This window comes from Somniosus microcephalus, chromosome 22 (assembly GCF_052327205.1).
Source record: "Somniosus microcephalus isolate GS21.2 chromosome 22, FLI_Smic_1.0, whole genome shotgun sequence".
In the NCBI taxonomy this organism is placed as follows: Eukaryota; Metazoa; Chordata; class Chondrichthyes; order Squaliformes; family Somniosidae; genus Somniosus; species Somniosus microcephalus.
The window spans coordinates 53,943,835-53,967,538 of record NC_141008.1 but is presented as its reverse complement, the minus strand read 5'-3'; the positions used below and the strand labels follow the sequence as shown (position 1 = coordinate 53,967,538).

Genomic DNA, 23,704 nt, shown 5'->3' with positions numbered 1-23,704 from the left:
TGATTGTTAAGTTACAGCATCCGTGTGGTTATTGAAAAACATCATACTCTCAGAATCACGGATCGAACAATACCCATGTGTAGTTATTTGTACCGTCAACTCGTCTATTTTGTTACGAATGCTGCGTGCATTCAGATAAAGAACTTTTAAATATGTTTTGTGACAATTTATTCCTGCTTTTACCCCCTTTACTACTTTACCTTTATCTTTATATACATTCTGTCCCTTCCTGACACGCTCTGGTTTTTAATTCCCCTACTGCTACCTTGCTCTATTGCCTTCTCCGCTGACATTTTTATTTTTCGCTCTCTTGAAACCTCCCCCCCACTAATTAGTTTAAAGCCCTCGCTACAGCCCTAGTTATTCGATTCGCCAGGATTCTAGTCCCAGCACTGGCCAAGTGAAGTCCGTCCCAACGGAACAGCTCGCTCCTGTCCCAGTACTTGTGCCAGTGTCCCAAGAAGCAAAACCCATTTCTCCCACACCAGTCTTTGAGCCACGCATTTAACTCTCTGATTTTATTTACCCTAGCCAAATTTGCTCATGGCTCAGGTAGTAATCCAGAGATTATTACCCTTGTGGTTCTGTTTTTTAATTTGGCCCCTACCTTTTCCTTTCTGTCTTTTTTCTCTCTCTCTTAATCCAATCTTTCTTTCCCTCTCTCTATTTCTCTCTCTGTATCTGATTTGACATTGAATTCACCCACTCCCATTTACACTTCCTTCTCAGCCCTTGCATTGTTAATTTCACAATCCAATTGATTAAGGAGTTACACAGTTGCCCTGTCCACTCAGGTCCCAGATGTTGTGTTTCCCTCGCTGCGACGGTATCAGCTCGCACTTTCAGCAACTTGCCATGCCAAAAAGAAAATGTTATAAAAAACACTAAACGTGCAAGGGCAAGTCTAACTAATGGCAGATGCCATTAGATGCCCTGCCACAGCAAATTACGTCCCATTATTAAAAAAGCAGGAACATTTTCATGCAGCAAGGTTGCCGGATCCATAGTAAATGTATTGCACTGTGGAGCGTGTGACATTTCCAAGTATTATGATGGTATATTAGTGTGTCAACATGTTGTGCCCCATGGCAGTGCATGAGGCTATGTTTGCAATGAATCAAATGCCAAGCAGAAGCCAGACATTTTACCCACAGGGAAAGGAATGAGGAGGGGTGAGGGCGTAGTAGAAACAATAAAGTAGGAGTCATCTCAGGCTCTCCAGAAGCAATGGTGGAAGACTGGAAATAGGCCAGTGCCTGCCTGCACTATTGGGCAGGTATGGATGGGTAGTACAAGGAGATCTAAATGGGGGCTGGGATCATTGCAAAGACCGTCTACTCCCACCTCCGTAACATCGCCCGTCTCCGCCCCTGCCTCAGCCCATCGGCTGCTGAAACCCTCATCCACGCTTTTGTTACCTCCAGACTCGACAGTTCCAACGCGCTCATGGCCGGCCTCCTAGCCTCCACCCTCCGTAAACTTGAGCTCAACTCTGCTGCCCGTATCCTAACCTGCACCAAGTCTTGTTCACCCACCACCCCTGTGCTCACTGAGCTACATCGGCTCCCGGTCCCTGAATGCCTCAAATCTAAAATTCCCATCCTTGTGTTTAAATCTCTTCATGGCCTCACCCCTCCATATTTCTGTAACCTCCGTCAGTCCTATAACCCTCTGAGAACTGTGCATTCCTGCAATTCTGATCTCCTATGTGTGCCCCCATTCCCTTCACCCCACCGTTGGCGGCCGTGCCTTCAGCTTTCCAGGCCCGAAGCTCTGGCATACCCTCCCTAAACCACTCCGCCTTTCCACCTCTCTTTCCTCCTTTAAGATGCTCCGTAAAACCTACCTCTTTGACCCCACTCCAAATATTCCTTTCTTTGGCTCGGTGTCAATGTTTGTCTGATTACGCTCCTGTCAAGTGCCTTGCGACCTTTAAACCTACCTCTTTGACCTCTTTAGTCGCCTGTCCTAATGTCACCTTCTTTGGTTCTGTGTCAATCGTTTTGTCCGATTACGTTCCTGTGAAGCGCCTTGGGATGCTTTACTACGCTAAAGGTGTGACCTAAATGTAAATTGTTGTTGCTGTTGTCGTAATGTCCATTAGGGAATGCAGAAGTGTGGTTCACAGTGTCTCTTCCTGACACTTGGGGAGTGCTTGATATCCAACTTAAATGGCACTGGTCCCCATGGTTCAGTTTCGCATTGCGTTCACCAGCAGAGGAACTGGCTTAACTTAGTCTAAAGGACAAGCGCAGGTTCTGACACTCGGCCTTGCTTCATTCTTGTTGTGAGACACACTGTCTACAATCCGCGTTACTGGGCCACTTCCAGCCGCAGTGCGATGTTATCTAGAGGGGGGCCATCAAATGGGAGGAATTAAAACAAAGTGCTATTTCCAGAAACACGGACATGGGTGTAGAGAACAAGGCAGCGGCACATCGAACGTATCTGTTTATAGTGTAATCTGAGAAACATGGAAAATTCTAATCATATATTACTGTTGGACAGGGTCCAAATTTCACAGATGTTACTGCAATATATTTATGTGCTGTCTCTGATAAACTCGAGATGGGGGACAAAGTGTAACTTTGAAAACATTTTTTCTTTTTTTAATCTCCAATTTAATTTCCTTCTCTCCCAAAGGCATGGACTTTTGCTGGGAAACATTTCAGTAAGGGCAATCGGCGATGGGCAATAAACGCTGGCCTTGCCAGCGACGCCCACAGCCAATGAATGAATAAATAAAAGCATCACCAGTTCTGGAACCTTAATTAGGTGTCTCTGAACTCAGACGTTTGTGGGTTCCAATTCCCACTTCCATAAGTTCAAAATCTAGGCTGGCACTCCCAATGCAGTATTGGTGCCCAATCGTGTTGCCACATCCATCCACTGCTTCCATAAGGAAAGAACGATCAGCAGCAGGAATCCTGATCCTTTTTCTTCTTCTCCTTCCCGAGTCGAAGAGCACTAAAGGCTAACTGTGGTGCCCCAGGCTGAACACAGCTAATTCAGCATAGACCCTGCAGCCCAGGATCTGGGGCCTCCTGGTCTGCAGGGCTCAGTAAGGCCGTCAAGCAGTGGGTCCACGGAAGAGCTTATTTTTCTTTGTGTCAGCTGTGGCTCAGTGGGTAGCACCCTTGTCTCTTGTAGTCGAAGAAGGTTGTGGGTTCAAGTCGCCACGCCAGAGACTTGAGCATGAAAATCTAGGCTGACGCTCCAGGGTAGTGCTGAGGGAGTGCTGCACTGTCAGAGGTGCTGTCTTTTGGAGGAGATGTTAAACCGAGGCCCCGTCTGCTCTCTCAGGTGGATGTAAAAGATCCCACGGCACTATTTAGGAAGAAGAGCAGGGGAGTTATCTCTGGTGTCCTGGCCAATATTTATCCCATAATCAACATCACTAAAAAAACAGATTATCACATTGCTGTTTGTGGGAGCTTGCTGTGTGCAAATTAGCTACCGCGTTTCCTACATTACAACAGTGACTACACTTCAGAAAGTATTTAATTGGCTGTAAAGCACTGTGAGACGTCCGGTGCTCGTGAAAGGCGCTATATAAATGCAAGTCTTTCTTTTTGACTCCAATATCTTGATGTTGTGCGCTGCACGACTATTAGCTTCCACACACAAAAACCACATCGGTCTGCAGTTCCATTGTTTGCTGTTTTAACAGAGGCTTCAGCGCTGGGAGAATAGCAGGCAGAGGGATTGTGTGGGATCACCTGAAGCATTAATATTCCCACAGTGTAATTTCAAGGCATGAATGTTTTAAAAAAGCAAGAGGAGATTTAAGAGCAACAAGATAAGAGGCAGGAAACAGCTGGCAGAGTGTCCCACAACAGTAGATTTCACAGAATTCTTGGGTGGCAAATTTCTTTCAAACGTTTTGTCCCAGTACAGTAGCCCCTTGTTTTCATCGGGTGTAAACCGGTGATATTCTCAGTTTGCCTGCTGTTCTGAGGTAACCTGTTCACAACATTTACAGAACACGTTCAAACCCTCATAGAATCAGACAGCACAGAAAGAGGCCAATCGGCCCATCGTACCTGTGCCACCTCTTTGGAAGAGCTCTCCAATTAGTCCCGCTCTCCTGCTCTTTCCCCACAGCCCTGCAAAAAAAAATGTTCCTTTTCAAGTATATATCCAATTTCCTTTTGAAAGTTATTATTAAACCTGCTTACACCACCCTTTCAGGCAACGCATTCCAGATCATTACTACTCACTGCATTAAATAAATTTCTCCTTATCTCCCCCTTTGATTCTTTCACCAATAATCTTAAAATCTGTGTCCTCTGATTACCAACCCTTCAGCCACCCCACCGGAAACAGTTTCTCCTTATCTACTCTATCAAAACCGCTCGTAATTTTGAACGCCTCTATTAAATCTTCCCTTAACCTTCTCTGCTCTAAGGGGAACAGTCCCAGCTTCTCTGGTCTCTCCACATAACTGAAGTCCCTCATCCCTCTTAGAATTCTGGCACTTCTGCTCTGCACCCTCTCTCAGACCTACTGACTTGTCAGCAACTTTCGAAACAAGACACCACCCACACTGCCATCATGTAAACATTTGCAGCAATTGTTTCCTGAACGTTAATCATGCCGATTGCAATAAGATACGTATTTATGTGCCAGAACCACAGAATAGTTCTGAAACGATTTCTTTAAAAAAATATTTTTAGCCTGCTTCCTTGATGGTTCAGTGGGTAGACTGAGGCACACAGATCAGGAAAAAGAAAAACCTCAGGATTTCCCAAAGCGCTTTACAACCAATGAAGTACTTTTGTAGGCACTGTAGGAAACATTGCATCCAATTTGCGCACAGCATGCTCCCACAAACAGCAAAGTGATAATGACCAGGCTGATACCTGGGATGGCAGGAATGACGTATGAGGAGAGATTGGGTCGATTGGGCTTGTGCTCGCTGGAGTTTAGAAGAATGAGAATAGATCTCATCGAAACTTATAAAATTCTAACAGGACTGGACAGACTAGATGCTGGAAGGATGTTCCCGATGGTCGGGGAGTCCAGAACCAGGGGTCACAGTCTAAGGATAAGGGGTAAGCCATTTAGGACAGAGATGAGGAGGAATTTCTTCACCCAGAGAGTGGTGAACCTGTGGAATTCTCTGCCAAAGAAGGCAGTGGAGGCCAATTCATTAAATATATTCAAGAAGGAGTTGGATATATTTCTTAAGGCTAAAGGGATCAAGGGATATGGGGAGAAGGCAGGGACAGGGTACTGAATTTGGATGATCAGCCATGATCTCATTGAATGGCGGAGCAGGCTCGAGGGGTCGAATGGCCTACTCCTGCTCCTATCTTCTATGTTTCTATGTTTCTATAATCTGAAATAGCACCATTGGATCTTTTATGCCCACCTGACAGAGCAAATGCGGCCTTGGTTTAATATCTCATCTGAAAGACGGCACCTCCGACAGTGCAGCACTCCCTCAGCACTGCACTGGAGTGTCAGCCTAGATTTTTGTGCTCAAGTCTCTGGAGTGGGACTGTGAACCCACAACCTTCTGACTCAGAGGCGAGGGTGCTGCCCACTGAGCCATGGCTGACCCTACTCCCACCCACCCCCCCCCCCACCCCCCCAGGTTCAATGTCCAGCTCTGTGCTGAATTAGCTGACCTTAGTGAGATAATAATTGGCTGCTCAACGTCCCCAGACTATGTCGGTGAAAATTGTGAGTTAGAATTCCCACCCCCTGCTTGCTATCCAGCGACGCCGACTACAAAGTGTCTGGAGATGGGGCGGGGACGGGATCCGGTTACTGGGGAGCTGTTAGTGCCCCGAGACATTGTGGGAGCTGCCAGCTTTCAGGATAGGACTGGAGAAAATGTAGAAAAAATTAGAATCACACAGCGCACAAGGGGGTTGATGTAATAAAACTCACTACGCACTTGGTTCGAGTATAAAGCAAGGCTTTAATCAACTTGTTTCAAAACATGGAGGTCTAGTTGTCCTTCACTAGTTCCTGTTTTACAAAATATCCCTGGGCAAGCTGGGCCCACGCCTGAGTATTTATACTCCTTGGACGGCGCCACCAGCTGGCTGTCCAGTGTTATTTCATGAGTCGTTTCTTCATGATGATGAGATTTATAACACGGCCCATCGTACCTGTGCTGGCTCTTTGAAAGAGCTAGCCTATTGGCCCCAATCCCCTCGCTTTTTCCCTACGGGCCTTCCTTTTTACTTGGAAAAAAAACACCAAGCAGGGACCTTAATGCAACCAAGAACTGTACTTCTGATAGTGCAAATATTGGGGGGGGGGTGGGGTTTGTATCACAAAACAATTCAAAAACGCTTATGGGCTGCTGCGATTGTAATGGCAACTCGAGCCGTTTCTTTTGAACACTATAAGCGCTTTGAGACATCTCGACTATCATCTGGATCATTGCAGTAACTAATGCGATCATTTTCCACAGCGTTATCATCCTTGGTGCTGTCATCAATCTTAGCTCGCAGTGCAATGGTACAAGACTCTGTTATTACTCTGCAAATCCATTCTGTTTGCAGGCTCGTGGGAGCATAAATTTATTAAAAGCAAGACCGCCATGCTCCATTTCCACACCGGCAAGGCGGCGGCGGTGAAGGTGCCGATGATGTACGTCAGAGCGACCATGCTTGCCACCACGGATCACGCCCACGAGTGCGACGTCATCAGCCTCCCCTACAGCGCCAACGCCAGCATGCTGGTCGTAGTCCCCTACAAAACCTCTGGCCTGAGGCACATTGAGAGGGAACTCAGCTGGGAAATGGTTGACAACTGGCTCAAGGGCATGACCAACAGGTAGCGTGGCAGCGTTCAGGATGCATTCAAAGTGCACTCTCTTTAAATGATCTCATCAATTGTCTGTTCCCCGAAACGATCTATGTTAATAACTGAGAAAATGGGACATTCATGTATCTGTGTGTCCGTGCGTGTATCTGCAAGTTTATACTTTCCAGATGATTCCAGAGACCTTTTTTTTTCCCCCTGGGAGGCTGGTGCATATTTTGAACTCATAAACGGAGGAATAACAATGCCGGGGGATGGAATATATTTCACTTTTTGCATCCTTGGTGCACTTAAACCGAGGCCCCGTCTGCTCTCTCAGATGGACATAAAAGATTGCACGGCACTTTTTTGAAGAAGAGCAGGGGAGTTCTCCCTAGTGCCCAGGCCAATATTTATCCCTCAATCAAAACAGATTATCTGGTCATTATCGCCTTGCTGTTTAAGGGAGCTTGCTGTGCGCAAATTAGCTGCTGCGTTTCCCACATTACAACAGTGACTACGATTCAAAAAGTACTTGATTGATTGTAAAACACTTTGGGAGGTCCTGAGGTCGTGAAAGGCGCTATAGAAATGCAAGTCTTTCTTTCTCAGCTAGGTTAACCACACGATAGGCTGGATGTAGGTTGAAGCTCCCTTTACTGTGCCCTACTGGCGTACTTCATGCCCAACCTCACCTCGCTCTATCCCATTTCTGTTTCTCTCGCCCAGCCACCCTCATGGTCTCTATGAGCGAAATTGCCAATCATGATTAGTTTTAAATCACAGCACCTAGGAACTGGCCAAATTCAGGTACTGAGGTGCCCTGCAGCTTTCAATGAGTGACTTGCATTTACATAGAAACATAGAAACATAGAAGATAGGAGCAGGAGTAGGCCGTTCGGCCCCTTGGGCCTACTCCGCCATTCAATGAGATCATGGCTGATCATCCAAATTCAGTACCCTGTTCCTGCCTTCTCCCCATATCCCTTGATCCCTTTAGCCTTAAGAAATATATCTAACTCCTTCTTGAATATATTTAATGAATTGGCCTCTACTGCCTTCTTTGGTAGAGAATTCCACAGGTTCACCACTCTCTGGGTGAAGAAATTCCTCCTCATCTCTGTCCTAAATGGCTTACCCCTTATCCTTAGACTGTGACCCCTGGTTCTGGACTCCTCCGCCATCGGGAACATCCTTCCTGCATCTAGTCTGTCTAGTCCTGTTAGAATTTTATAAGTTTCAATGAGATCCCCTCTCATTCTTCTAAACTCCAGTGAGTACAAGCCCAATCGACCCAATCTCTCCTCATACGTCATTCCTGCCATCCCAGGTATCAGCCTGGTGAATCTTCGCTGCACTCCCTCCATGGCAAGAACAATTTCATCGGTCTGAGCTCGATTTGAACCCAATTCCCAACGGTGGAAGGATTTACGCTCACGCCAGCTACAAGATTGAAAACCTTAAACCTGCTGCTGCCAACACGTTTCTAGTTATCGGCAGCAGTAAAAATCCAGCCCAATACGCCTCACTCCTAACCTTTAAAGGGCAGTGCGAACAGTGTTGCTGTTAGCTTTCCAATCCCCACACCCATTATCCTCACAATCTCTCAGTGGTACTGGAGGTTTGGTGCGGTGCACTTATATATGATTTATAATTGGATTGTCTTACCCAGAGACAAATGGATGGAGATGAGAGAGGGGTGGGGAAAGTGAGAAAGAAAGAAAGAAAGACTTGCATTTCTGTAGCGCCTTTCACGACCACCGGATGTCTCAAAGCGCTTTACAGCCAATGAAGTACTTTTGAAGTAGTCACCTGCTGTAATGTAGGAAACACAGCAGCCAATTTGCACACAGCAAGCTCCCACAGACAGCAATGTGATAATGAGCAGATAATCTGTTTTTTGTGATGCTGATTGAGGGATAAATATTGGCCAGGACACCGGGGATAACTCCCCCGCTCTTCTTCAAAATAGTGGCCATGGGATCTTTTATGTCCACCTAAAAGAGCAGACGGGGCCGCGGTTTAACGTCTCATCTGAAAGACCGCACCTCCGGCAGTGCAGCACTCCCTCAGCACTGCACTGGAGTGTCAGCCTAGATTTTGTGCTCAAGTCCCTGGGATGGAACTTGAACCCATGACCTTCTGACTCGGAGGCGAGTGTGCTGCCCACTGAGCCACGGCTGACACCTGAGCTCTTAAGCGGTTCTGATAATCAAGTTAAAGTACGGGTTCGGGAAGTTTATGGTGACCTAACTGCAGAGCAGCGTTAGAGGAACACAATGTCTGTATTCGGGCTTAATTTTGCAGCCAATCTCAGTCACTTGTCTGAAAATGTAGCCCTTAATTGGTATGTTTTTCTCTTCCCCACACCTCCTCTCTCCTCTGCTGATGTGAATATCCTTCACTAGTTATCAGATCCTGTCCATCTCCGTGGGGAGCTCTATACTGTACCTGAACCAAACCTTTTAACCATTGTTTTAATATGTGGTTCAAGCAGTAGGTGTTTAAGATGATTAAAGGATTTGATAGGGTAGGTAGAGCGAAACTATTTCCTCCGATGGGAGAGTCCAGAAAAAGGGGGCATAACCTTAAAATTAGAGCCGTTCAGGGGTGATGTCAGGAAGCACTTCTTCACACAAAGGGTAGTGGAAATCTGGAACTCTCTCCCCAAAAAGCTGTTGAGGCAGGGGGTCAATTGAAAATTCCAAAACTGAGATTGATAGATTTTTGTTTGGCAAGGGTATTAAGGGATATGGAACCAAGGCGGTTAGATGGAGTTAAGATACAGATCAGCCGTGATCTAATTGAATGGTGGAACAGACTCAAGGGGCTGAATGGCCTCCTCCTATTCCTATGCTCCTAGGTTGCACTAAACTATAACACCATAGCTTAATTCAACCAAGGTCACTGCAGTTGGCCTCAGCATCTGAGCGGCAGAAGGTGGGTCGTGGTGTTCCACAAGGATCAGTGCTGGGGCCACAGCTGTTCACAATTTACATTAACGATTAAACTTAGGAATCAAAAACACAATTTCTAATTTTGCAGATCACACCAAATTGGGGGGGATAGTCAATACTGAGGAGGACTGCAACAAATTACAGGAGGACATTAATAAACTTGCAGAATGGGCATATAATTGGCAAATGAAGTTCAACACAGATAAATGTGAGGTATTACATCTTGGTAGGAAGAATAGGGAGGTCACTTACCACTTGCAAACCAAGCACTAGGGTTTATTTCTAGAGGAATAGAATTGAAAAGTAGGGAAGTTATGTTAAACCTGTATCGAACCTTGGTTAGACCACACTTGGAGTACTGCGTACAGTTCTAGCCGCCATATTATAAAAAGGATATAGAGGCACTGGAGAAGGTGCAGAGAAGCTTTACAAAGATGATACCAGAAATGCGAGGGTAAACATATCAGGAAAAGGTGAACAGGCTGGGTCTCTTTTCTCTTGAAAAAAGGCTGAGGGATGATTTAATAGAGGTCTTTAAAATTATGAAAAATTTTGATAGAGTAGATAGAGAGAGAATGTTTCCACTTGTGGGGAAGAGCAAAACTAGAGGCCATCAATATAAGATAGTCACCAAGAAATCCAATAGGGAATTCAGAAGAAACTTCTTTACCCAAAGAGTGGTGAAAATGTGGAACTCGCTACCACAGGGAGTGGTCGAAGCGAATAGTATAGATGCATTTAAGGGGAGGCTAGACAAGCATATGAGGGAGAAGGGAATAGAGGGTTATGCTGATAGATTTAGATGAGGAAAGACGGGAGGAGGCTTGAGTGGAGCATAAACGCTGGCATGGACTGGTTGGGCCGACTGGCCTGTTTCTGTGCCGTGTATCCTATGTAATCTCTGGACTAAGGAGGTGGGACAGGAATTTCCCTCCTTTTCAGTATTCAATGACTGCACAAAAATATCACACTGTGCAGATGTGGGGTGAGTGCAGGATTGGCTTCTGCTTTGATGACTTGCATAGTCTGTCGGCACTCATTCATACATGGGCAAATCTGTGGAACTGGGCCTCAACCTTCTCTACACGGAGAGTTATGAGGCTGTGGAATTCACCTCCAAGGTTAGTGGTTGAGGCAGAAACTAGAGTGGGCAGAAACTAGAGTGGACAGGTGGATGAAAGGAAAAGGAGTTGAAGGGATATGGGAACAGGGTGGGTAAATCTGATTAGAACTATTTGCTCACATGGAGGATAAACGGCAACGCGGACTGGTTGGGCCGAATAGCCTGATTCCGTGTTGTCACTACGATGAATTTCTACGAGGCACCACCTTCAGGAGAGGACGCGAGAAAATTGGAGACAGTGGAAATAGAGCAAAAGATTCACATAACCCGACTGTTCATATGTAAGGTAGTTTGCAGCAGGTCCCTGTGGAGGGATAAATAAAAAATTTATAATTTTAACATTTAAAATTTAGAGTAGTCAATTGAAATTTAAAACCCAATTAACATTTACAACCTACTTTAAAATGGTACAGATACTAATGTAGGACTCAATTTAATAGGCCGACATCAAGCTGCTAGGAGCAGGTATTTTATTAAACATTTTTTTTTGAAAAGGATGAGCAATAGAGAGAGACAATTCATCTTATGGTTACAGGCAATTTCATTCTTTACTTCAGTTCCCTGAACTATTTAAAAGAAACACTTTGGCTATTAAAATCAGTCATGTGATTAGCCCAATAGGTCTTCTTGTGTTTCTTTACAAGATCGCCCCCTCCCCCAAGACAGCAACTGATGTGGAAGTATAAAGACTGAACTTGCATTTATATAGTGCTTTTCTTGTCCTCAGGATGAGCTTCACAATTAATGAATTACTTTTGAAGTGTAGTCACTGTTGTTATATAGGAAACTTGAGGTCCTACCAACAGCAAATTAAATGATTGGATGATTTATTTTAGTGGTATTGATTGAGGGATAAATGTGGACCTCCACACTGGAAGAATTCCTCGCAGACAGGACCTTGGTTTAATAGATGAGACACTTCAACTAATGCAGCACACCAACAACAGCTTGTATTTATACAGCACCTTTAACATAGTAAAACGTCCCAGGGCGCTTCACAGGAGCGTTTATCAAACAAACTTTAACACTGAGCCACATAAGGAGATATTAGGGCAGGTGACCAAAAGCTTGGTCAAAGAGGTAGGTTTTAAGGAGGGTCTTAAAGGAGGAAAGCGAAGTAGTGATCGGAGAGGTTTAGGCAGGGAATTCCAGAGCTTAGGGCCGCAGGCAACAGAAGGCACAGCCGCCAATGGTTGAGCGATTATAATCGGGGATGCTCAAGAGTCCAGAATTAGAGGAGCGCAGATATCTCGGGGGGTTGTGGAGCTGGAAGAGGTTACAGTGATAGGGAGGGGCGAGGCCATGGAGAGATTTGAAAACAAAGATGAGAATTTTAAAACCGAGGCATTGCTTAACTGGGAGCCAATGTAGGTCAGCGAGCACAGGGTGATAGATGAATGGGACTTGGTGCGAGTACTCCCTCAGTACTGGACTGAAGTGTTAGCCTAGAGTATGCGCTCTGGTCCTGGAGTGGGACTTGGCCTTGCTGACTCAGAGGCTAGAGTACAATTACTGAGCCAAGCTGACACTTAATTCGATGGGGAATAGCAACCCTCTGATACCTCGCTCAAGCGGCTATTCTTTACCTGTGAGACAAGATAATGAATGAAACGTAATTTCATTGAACCTGGGACCTCCCTTTTCTGTATGGCTCAATACCCTACCCGGCAGTGCAGTTACACGATGGGCCATTGGGGAAACATAGATTTTACCCTTTATAGCATTTTATGATATTCTGCCCCTCATGTAAGCGGGTTTCTTTGGAGTCCAGGTGTCTCCAACATAAAAAGTCTGGCAATGGATGTTCAGAACCAAGTCGATCGTCCTGTGGTAGAGCTGGTAATCTGAAACCTGCACCAGGGAGGTCCACAGTGCTCCAAAACACTGTTGATAATTGACCAGTCAGCCTGGCTCACTAATGGAGCCTGGAGGGGTAGACCGGTCACTGGGGGGTTGGGATTCTTCCCATTCTTCTCCAGATACCTTTCAAGCCAATTCCCTAACTGATGGGGTGGCCCTAGCTTGACAGCAGGAAATTTACCAGCACTCTGTCCTGATTTTAGCTTGTTAAACCCCAGCAGTATCCCTACGCACACTTGGGATAGCTCTACGTCTAAGCTCTCTGGATTCAGGTAGGTGGTGTGTGTCTTAGTGAGGAGAGTGCACCTTTCACGACCACTGGATGTCCCAAAGCGCTTTATAGCCAATGAAGCACTTTTTGAAGTGTAGTCATAGGATTAATCAAATTTACCTTTCAGTCAGATAGAGTGATCCACAAATTTCCAGCATATCACTGCTTTTGACACCATTAAGACCAAAAGATGTGACGTTAAACCGAGGCCCCGTCTGCCCTCTCAGGTGGACGTAAAAAATCCCACGGCCATTATTTCAAAGAAGAGTAGGTTCTTAACCCCGGTGTCCTGGGGCCAACAATTATCCCTCAACCAACATAACAAAAACAGATTATCTGGTCATTATCACATTGCTGTTTATGGGAGCTTGCTGTGTGCAAATTGGCTGCCGCGTTTCCCACATTACAACAATGAGTACACTTCAAAAAATACTTAATTGGCTGTAAAGCGCTTTGGGACGTCCGGTGGTCGTGAAGACGCTATATAAATGTAAGTCTTTCTTTCTTTCAGATAGCTGTGCCATCCTCAATCGATCAGCTAGTAGAGCACAGATAATAATCCTGAAATCTCGCCTGCATTAACATACTAAATACATGAGGGAATTTCTGAAGCTATTAACATACAAGTACAGGCAATGTACAGCACTGTGGGAAACTGGTTAACCTAAATGGTCTGGCGCTATTACACCTCCACTTTAGTGTCTTGTTTCCCAAGTTACAAGACAAAGGGGGAAACATTTGGTTGCTTTGCGCCTCCCGTTAGCGCTCTAAGAGGGCGCTAACAGGGCGCAAAGCAACTAGCGCCCGGGCGCGGAGCTGCCCACACCTCCCGTGAAATTCAGCGGGAGGTTAGTGGCGGCGGTAACCAGTAGCGCCCTGTGGTGCTGCGTTGCCGGGGATGACATCATCGCTGTGCGCAGCGCCCTGGCCGCGATCTTTGGGAGCGCTCCCTGACTTACCGCCGGACGCAATGTCCGACGGGGTCAGGGGGACCTACCTGCGGCCGGAGAGGCACTATTTAAAGGCGAGGTGTGGGGCGGCCATTTTTGTTGCTGGCCGCCTGCCAGCACCTGCCTGCGCTCCTGTCCCCGGCCTCCTGAATCCCACCCCCCCCCCACCCCACGGAGTGCCAGCTGCGCTCCAAGAGCCCAGCACTTCTCTTGAGTGCCGGGCTCTTTTGCCGGCACTCCCGATCCCGGAAGGCCTAGCTGGGCCCCGGGTTGCGCTGCACAAGACCCCTCCCCTTTAAGAAGGGGAGGAAGGCCTGCAATACCGTGGCGCGACGTGCCGCAGCGTGTGGTGCTGCAGCATGTAGCGCCGCGATATTCCGTCGCAGCGCCCCAAGAGGGATGCGGGGCGCTTCCAGTAGCGCCCTGGCAAAGTTAGCGCTCCCCTCAATTTTTAGCCCAAAGAATTATTTCAAAACAATACCATGTCCTGAAGACACTTCTTGCGCTCTCAGTATTCCGGCCAGTCTTAAGTTCCATAGGAAAAAAACATAATACCAACATTTTGCATCATGGAACTCTGCTTTCACATGACTGCCATTGAAAAGGGATTATAGTCTGACCCCATTAGCTGTAGTGTTCTTGCTGCCAATTGTGCCAAGGTTTATGGAGACCACAGAGAATTAAAAACTGCTGGGAATGCTCCATCACAACAAACATCTGACTGGATCACAGCGAACTTCTGATACTCTCAACCCTATCATAGAACCATAGAATGATACAGCGCAGGAGGCTGCCATTCAGCCCGTCGTGCCTGTGCCGGCTCTTTGAAAGAGCTCTCCGATTAGTCCCATTCCCCCCTCCCCCCTGCTCTTTTCCCGTAGTCCTGCAATGTTTTCCCCTTCAAGTACGTATCCAATTCCCCTTTAAAGTTATTATAGAATCTGCTTCCATCACCCTTTCAGGCAGCGCATTCCAGATCATAACAAGTTACTGCGTAAAAAAAATTCTCCTCATCTCGCCTCTGGTTCTTTTGCCAATTCCCTTACGTCTGTGTCCTCTGGTTACTGACCCTTCTGCCACTGGAAGCAGTTTATCCTTATTTACTCTATCAAAACCCTTCATGATTTTGAACACCTCTATTAAATCTCCCCTTAACCATCTCTGCTCTAAGGAGAACAACCTCATTTGATCTAGTCTCCCCACGTAACTGAAGTCCCGCATCCCTATCTCTGTAACCTGCTCCAGCTCTACAACCCTTCGCGATCTCTGCGCTTCTCCAATTATAGCCTCTTGAGCATCCCCTATTTTACTCGCTCCACCATCGGCAGCCATGACTTCAGCTGCCTCGGCCCTAAGCTCTGGAATTCCCCTGCAACTTACTCCCTAAACCTCTCCACCTCTCTTTCCTCCTTTAAGACGCCCCTTAAAACCTACCTCTTTGACCAAGCTTTTGGTCATCTACCCTAATATCTCCTTATGTCAACTGTATAAAACACTAGTTAGGCCTCAGCTAGAGTACTGCGTGCAGTTCTGGTCACCACATTACAGGAAAGATGTGATTGCATTAGAGAGGGTACAGAGGAGATTTACAAGGATGTTGCCGGGAGTAGAGAATCTTAGCTATGAGGAAAGACTGGATAGGCTGGGTCTGTTTTCCTTGGAACAGAGGAGGCTGAGGGGAGACCTTATTGAGGTGTATAAAATTATGAAGGGCATAGATAAAGTGGATAGAAAGGACCTATTTCCCTTAGCAGAGGGGTCAAAAACCACGGGGCACAGATTTAAAGTAATTGGTGGAAGGTTTAGAGAGGATTTGAGGGGAAATTTCTTCACCCAGAGGGTGGTGGGGGTCTGGAACTCACTGCCTGAAAGGGTGGTAGAGGCAGAAACCCTAACCACATTTAAAAAGTACTTGGGTGTACACTTGGGATGCTCTAACCTGCAGGGCTACGGACCAAGAGCTGGGAAGTGGGATTAGGCTGGATAGCTCTTTGTTGGCCGGCGCGGACACGATGGGCCGAAATGGCCTCCTTCCGTGCTGTAACTTTCTATGATTCTAAGATGTGGCTCAGTGTCAAATTTTGATTGATAACGCTCCTGTGAAGCGCCTTGGGACGTTTTGCTATGTTAAAGGCGCTATATAAATATAAGTTGTTGTTGTTGGTAGAGTTCTAGTAAATCTCCTCTGCATCCTTTCTAAGACTGCAGAAATTGACTGGTTCTCTTGAGCCCCAGCAAAAAGGTAGCCTCCACATTTTTGAACCCTTGATGAGCATCTCGTGCTCATTGAGAAATTGGTAACTTGTGACCTATTGGGTGAATTACTGACTGAACATGCAACTCCCTCAGGGAATGCAAACACCAAGTCATGATAACAAATATTCATTTTATTACAATACCGGAGCAACAATCCTTCAGAGCTGATATTTTACTCTGTAACCAGCTGATAGCATCCGGAATTGTTAAGCCTGTCATAATTGCTTCTCAATAAGGAGTCACCAGAGGCTGACAGATTTATCCAGTGACGCGTTTGCCTACATAACAGTCACAACACGTCAATGTAACGCATGACGTGAAGCACTTTGAGATATTTCCGAGAGACTTGGTAAGGTGCTATGTAAATGAAAATCTTTCTTTTCTTTTAGTTTATTTATAGCTGAATTCTGCTGCCTGGTTCTTGAAATCTTCTCATACAACATCAAAGGCTGGATTACTCACCAGCTAGATGCTGTCAAGAAACTGAAATGTAGGCACCATCTCATTAAAATTAGATACTGAAAGGGGAATACAAAACAGAGTAGCATTAGAAATCTGAAAACAGTATTTTTGAACTACATGATTTTTAATTTACTATCCAGTGTATAAGGCGCAGATTTATTTATTGGACACATCTGACTTTCAGTCCAAATTGGGTAACAAAACTCGTGGATTCAGGTATACTGCTGACATCAAAAGATTGAGACATTAGGTAATGGTTCTGGATTAGCTGACATGTTGGATTTTTCTTTTGAAAGGTCTGCAAAGTTATAGAGCAGGTCACTTGATCAGTGCCGCTGCAACTGGATTCACTCCCTCATCCCCGCACTGTGGCGGCAGTGTGTATAGGTTGCCCTACAGCAACTCAACAAGGTTACTTCGACAGTACCTCCCCTCCCCTGTGAGCTCTACAAACCAAGGAAGACAAGAGTAGCAGTGTCGAGGAAGCTTCTTTGGCAGAGGTCTAAGAAAAGGCCAACCACCTCTGAGCCCCCTCCAAGTCACGCACCGTCCTGACTTGGACGTACATCACTGTTCCTTCATCGTCGCTGGGTCAACGTCGTGGAATTCCCCAACACTGTTGTGGGAGCACCATCACCACAAGGACTGCAGCGATTCAAGGAGAAGGCTCACCTTCTCAGGGCAACTAGGGACGGGCCAATAAATGCCGGGCTTGCCAGCGACTCTCACATCCCAAGAACACATTTATTTGAAAAGATGTTTTTAAATAAGTGGCTCAACTGAGTAAGTTGTATGGTATCCTGTGCCCACTGCTACTACCCCCTGGTTTCAAATATACAATAGGTGGAGACATTAACACACAACATGTTTCTGATCCATGGCTTTTTTACTAATCAGTAGATGTTCCTGCGCAACTTACTCATTTCTGGCTAAGAAGCCAGTTAGTTGAACTTCTCTCAGATCTCTGCCAATGCCTCCTTAACTACAAAGTTGAAAGGTTTGATGAGTCCTGAACACAAGGACTCATCAAACTACAGAGAATGTCAGTGTTTGACAGCTTCACAGAGCTGTCAAACACTGACAATTCTTCTTTCAAGGAGTCTTGACAGATGGCACCTTCCCCCCTAATTGGCCTGCTGAGCCTGCAGGGCGGGCTTAACAATGTCAATCAGGTGACAATCCCTCTGGTTGGCCAGAAGATGATGGCGGCGGGACATTGACCCGACAAGCAGCAGTCCCGCCTCCAACTCGTCTCCATTGAGAAAATCCAGCCCAAGGAGTTTGACAGTTTTGAGGTCTTGGCCAAGAATCTGTTAAGAGTGTTTTGATTCGGGGTCTGTGCTCAGTTAGCTGATTTCAAACAGTAATCATAGAAATCACAGAAATCACAGAAACCCCACAGTGCAGATAGAGGCCATTTCGGCCCATCGAGCCTGCACCGACACATATCCCACCCGATCCCCGTAACCCCACGTATTTAATCCCCCTAACACTAAGGGTCAATTTTATCATAGCCAATCAACCTAACCCGCACATCTTTGGACTGTGGGAGGAAACTGGAGCACCCGGAGGAAACCCACGCAAACACGGGGAGAATGTGCAAACTCCACACAGACAGTCGCCCGAGGCCGGATTCGAACCCGGGTCCCTGGCGCTGTGAGGCAACAGTGCTAACCACTATGCCACCGTGTCAGAAGTGCTACAACTGACCTCAGTCTCCCTGGGTTAGGGAGGGGGGAAAAAAATCAACCTAGGTTCCGGCTTTTAATTGCTAGCCAGCAACCCCTCTTGGAAAGTGTAAATGTCTGGTGGGGACTGGAACATGTATTTATTTAGCACCTTTAAAGTAGTAAAATGTCCCAAGGCGCTTCACAGGAGCGTTATCAAACAAAATTTGACACCGAGCCACATAAGGAGATATTAGGTCAGCTTGGTCAAAGAGGTAGGTTTTAAGGAGCGTCTTAAAGGAGGAAAGAGAGGAAGAGAGATGGAGAGGTTTAGGGAGGGAATTCCAGAGCTTAGGGCCCAGGTGGCTGAAGGCACGGCCGCCAGTGGTGGAGCGATTAAAATTGTGGATGCTCAAGAGGCCAGAATTGGAGGAGCGCAGATACCTCAGAGGGTTGTGGGGCTGGAGGAGATTACAGAGATAGAGAGGGGCGAGGCCATGGAGGGATTTGAAAACAAGGATGGGAATTTTAAAATCGAGTCGTTGCTTAACCGGGAGCCACTGTAGGTCAGCGAGCCCAGGAGTGATGGGTGAATGGGACTTGGTGCGATTAGGCATGGTTGATATATTGATGTACAGACTGCCTCATACATTGCCACGACACAGACATCAATAACAGCCTCTTTTGCAATGGTTCGGAAGGGGCCTGGTGCGGATGGAGTTTTATCCACTATAAGGAGTCAGTGCCTTCGGAGTGGGGGAGGGGGCAGAGAACATTGACAATGAAGAACAGAGAACAACAGAAGAACCAAAAAAAGCAATTTTTAAAAAAACGAGATGGTGCGATGAGTGAGGGTTCAGGAACAAATTAAAACTTTATGGTGTATTTTTTTCATTAAATGAAATATTTTAACCAAAAGCATAAATTCGATGAGTGTTTGATGTCTGAGTGATTTATGCCTGCTATTTCACAGGACAAGAGAGGTCTATATTCCAAAGTTCACTCTACATAGCAACTATGACTTAATTGAAATGTTTCAAGACCTGGGCGTGATGGATCTCTTCCACAATGAAGCAGATTTGTCTGGTATTTGTGAACAGGGGAACCTGCGCGTTAGTTCAGTGAGTATTTCCGTCGTGCTTTCACCATATGTTCTGGCAATACAAACGCTGCATGCAAATTCCACCAAGTAGAGGAGGTGATTTGTCAACTCAGGAATCCTACTGATAGCCATACCCTGGGGCTCACGAAGTAGTTCACCATCAGGGCTTCAATTCACCGAGGGGCGAGTTTCCCCTGCGATGGCCGGGGCGGGGGGGGGGGGGAAGGCTATTAAGTGTAGGATGGTTTGTGCTGGTCAGGTTTCACGGAAAAGTAAATGATGATGGAGTGTGTTCCAATGAGATGCAACAGGGCGGAAGTCTGCCCCAACCTTCCCTGCATGGCAAGGTCCTGACTCACTCTGATTGTATGGATGGCGGCAGCCCTCCGCTAACTCGCCCAAGTAGCTATCTTTCACTTATGGACATGGGTATGAGTGTTGGGAGGTTACTTGGCTGAAGGGAGTGGGGGACGTTCACAGCCAAGTCCGACCCTATCCTCATCCGATATTCACATGCATGCACTTTGCAACAGAAGGCACTAGCAGGAGGGTCGGTAACCAGAGGATACAGATTTAAAATAATTGGCAAAAAAAAACTATGGGGGAGTTAAGGAGAATTTTTTTTTACACAGCCAGTTGTTACAACCTGGGTGGTGGAAGCAGATTCAATAGTAATTTTCAAAAAGGCAATTGGATATATACTTAAAAAGGAAAAATTGGCAGAGCTATGGGGAAAGAACAGAGGAGTGGGACTAGTTGGTAGCTCTTTCAGAGAGCTGGCAGAGGCACGATGGGCCGAATGGCCTCCTTCTGTGCTGTATAATTCTATGATGAGGAAGATGAACCCTAGTTAATTTTTCTCCTCCCTAGCCCAGGGGTTCTACCACTGTCCCAGCTGAGTTTAGTTAATTCAGAAGCGTTAATTCAGGAACCTGGCACCTCCCTGATCCAGATAGCTCTGTTCCTCACTGGTTAGAGATATGCACCAGCTGGGCTATCCAGTGAGCTGAGAATGCAGTTCGAACACTGGCTGACTTCACCCTCGCCCACATGATGTATTCATCATATTTTGTTTCCCTTCTGTCCCACAGCTGAAGCAACATGTTGCACTGAAGGTGGATGAAGAAGGAAGTGAAGTTGCTGCCGTCTCGCTTTCTGGGTTTATGCCTCTTTCTTCACAGGCCAAATTTATGGCTGATCGTCCGTTCCTGTTCCTCATCTTTGAGCATCACACCCAGTCGCTGCTTTTCATGGGGCGAGTGATGAACCCTTTAAACCAATAGAGAGAAGGCAACAGACGTGGTTATGTAAATTCTAGCAGAGGTAAAGGCACACTATGTTAAATACAGAGCCCAGCGAGTTCCCAAACTAAACACCATACAACTTAATTGTTCACTTTTCATTGTCCATTCTTAATGTCCATGTTACATTCACAACAGATGGCAATGTCCAGGTAGCTGCATTGCTGAAGCTTCTTATTTTCCAAACCTTAAAAGGAGGTACCTGGCCATTTTTACACCAGAATGGTTGAGATTGGAAACTCAGAATGGGGAACCAAACCTGCATCCCAGCACTGCTGTACAGGACAATGCAGGTGATTAATCATACTCCCCAGTGCCCCTAAATGCACTATGCATGTATATGCATTTGAACATTTCCAAATATAATTCAAACATTTTTTCATTTTGCAGAGTAAGCTATTTTATCTGTTTTTTCGCCTCTCCCAGGAGATCACATGGCTTCAGGTGGGGTGGGCAGTGCATATATTGTGACGCATAAGGCATCGCAATTGCGTGGCAATCCGTCATTGTCCATATTTCTACTCAATCAGTCTCTTAAAATGGACACCGAAAGAGGTGGCCTTTTAAATGGAGAATGCCCCACTCTCATGTGATACTTCTAAGAGAGGGAGGAACAGAGAGATCCCAAAGCGCCCAGCTCCTTATATGGTAGACCAAGAAGTGGTGGTTAGTCGAGGCCAAGCTCGGATTTTGATTTTAGTTACCCATCTTCTTAATGAAGGAAAATGAGAAATAAAATTGTTAAAGTAGGAGGAAATAGAGAATACAGTCCACGCCTCATAATTTAAAGTTGCTCAACTCAAGTATTCTGTTAATTTGAATTGAAATCATTGCAAAAACACCTCATATGCTGTTTTATTAAAATTGCTTAATTTGAACTACTGGATAATTCCCTTTTTCTTTCAAGCAAAAGACAACATTGAATTAACAGGAGTGGACTGTATAAGAAGTGGACATCAGACAACATCGTACAGATCACTGGAGTGGGCATACAACAACAACAACTTGCATTTATATAGCACCTTTCACATAGTAAAACGTTCCAAGGCGCTTCACAGGAGCGTTATCAAACAAAAATTTGATAGCGAGCCGCAGGAGATATTAGGATAGGTGACCAAAAGCTTGGTCAAAGAGGTAGGTTTTAAGGAGCATCTTAAAAGGAGGATAGAGAGAGAGAGGCGGAGAGGTTTAGGGAGGAAATTCCAGAGCTTGGGGCCTCAGGCAGCTGAAGGCACGGCCACCAATGGTGGAGTGTGCAAGAGGCCAGAATTGGAGGAGCACAGAGATCTTGGAGGGTTGTAGGAGGTTACAAAGATAGGGAGGGTAAAAAGAATCTTCTGTTCAGTAGTTATTCTATATTACATCCTTTTCAGTGCTCTACACTGTATTTTACAATTGGCGCATTTTTATTTACTCATTTGTATTCCTCTAGCCCAAAAAGCAAATTAAAAGAGACCCTCTTTTATTTTAATCCCCATAACATTAATTTAACTTTGAACTTGCTGAATACAGCATGGTTCAATACATTACAAATTACGTGAGATTATCTGTGAGGATTGAAAAAAACGGTCCTTTTAGGCAATCTCGAGTTGATTTTAACGAGCTGAAATAAAACTTAACAAATTAAATTAAAATTTGGTTGACCGGGTTGATGATGCACTCCAGTCCCCGCGGCGCCCACCGGTCGCAGAAGGCCTCAAGCGTGCCGGTGGACACCGCGTGCTCCCATCTCCAGGGCCACCCGGGCGCGAACATGGCTGCGGAAGAGAGGCAGGCAATCGGGCCGAACGACCCCCTCAACCGCCCGCTGCCTCAAAGTCGGGTCAGTAGACTTACCGCCGATTAAAGCCACCGATTGGCCCGCAGCCACTTTTTACACGGGCCTACCCCCTTGTTCTATTGGGGACTTGGCCTGGAGGGTGTTGCACGGAGCAGTCCTGTGCAATATGGTTTTAAATAGGTTCACGGACTCCCAGGCCGCCTGCCTTTTCTGCGGCCTGGAGGAGTCCGTGTTTCATGTTTACACGGAGTATGAGAGGTTGCAGCCCCTCTTTCACTATTTGAAGGGGCTGCTCCTCGATTTTTGGCTGCACTTCAGTCCCACGCTCCTGATCTTTGGTCACCCGGGTGCGGTGGGGAGCGGGCAGATCGGGGGACCTCCTCATAGGACTGCTCCTGGGCCTGGCCAAAATAGCCATCAATTGGTCCAGGCAGCGGGCGGTCGAGGGATCTCATTGAAACATAAAATTCTAACAGGACTAGACAGACTAGATGCAGGAAGGATGTTTCCGATGGCGGGGGAGTCCAGAACCAGGGGTCACAGTCTAAGGATAAGGGGTAAGCCATTTAGGACAGAGATGAGGAGGAATTTCTTCACCCAGGGAGTGGTGAACCTGTGGCATTCTCTACCACAGAAGGCAGTTGAGGCCAATTCATTAAATATATTCAAGAAGGAGTTAGATATATTTCTTAAGGCTAAAGGGATCAAGGGATATGGGGAGAAAGCAGGGACCGGGTACTGAGTTTGGATGATCAGCCATGATCTCATTGAATGGCGGAGCAGGCTCGAGGGGCCGAATGGCCTACTCCTGCTCCTATCTTCTACGTTTCTATGTTTCTCTCTTCCGCGGCCATGTTCACGCCCAGGTGGCCCTAGAGATGGAGCACGCGGTGTCCGCCGGCACGCTTGAGGCCTTCCGCGACCGGTGGGTGCCGTGGGGACTGGAGTGCATCGTCACCCCAGCCAACCAAATTTTAATTTAATTTGTTAAGTTTTATTTAAAGTTTTATTGATTTACAGCTAACTTGTTTATCCACCCCATCAAAAAGAGTACACGGGCCTACTGCTAAGTGGCTGAGGTGTCTGCCTGTTTCGGGCAGTGGGCCCCTTTTTAAATATGCCAATCGAATGTCATTTTAGGCCAGAACTGATGGGAGCCTGTGCTGTGCTCTGCTCCCTCCGACCATTTTCACTGGCGACAGAGCAGAAGAGG

At 46.3% G+C, this 23,704-nt stretch overlaps 1 protein-coding gene across 1 annotated transcript in view; it reads left to right on the top strand.

Annotated features, from left to right (window-relative positions):
- LOC147102385 (heparin cofactor 2-like) overlaps positions 1–21,589 on the top strand; it is a 38,222-nt gene extending 16,633 nt beyond the window's left edge. Inside the window, exons 2-4 of the mRNA XM_085964760.1 lie at positions 6,522–6,795; positions 19,282–19,429; positions 20,502–21,589. Coding sequence (XP_085820886.1) covers positions 6,522–6,795; positions 19,282–19,429; positions 20,502–20,693 — 614 coding nt within the window. The 3' untranslated portion in view covers positions 20,694–21,589. The remainder of the gene's footprint in view (positions 1–6,521; positions 6,796–19,281; positions 19,430–20,501) is intronic.
- Positions 21,590–23,704: the final 2,115 nt, after the last annotated feature.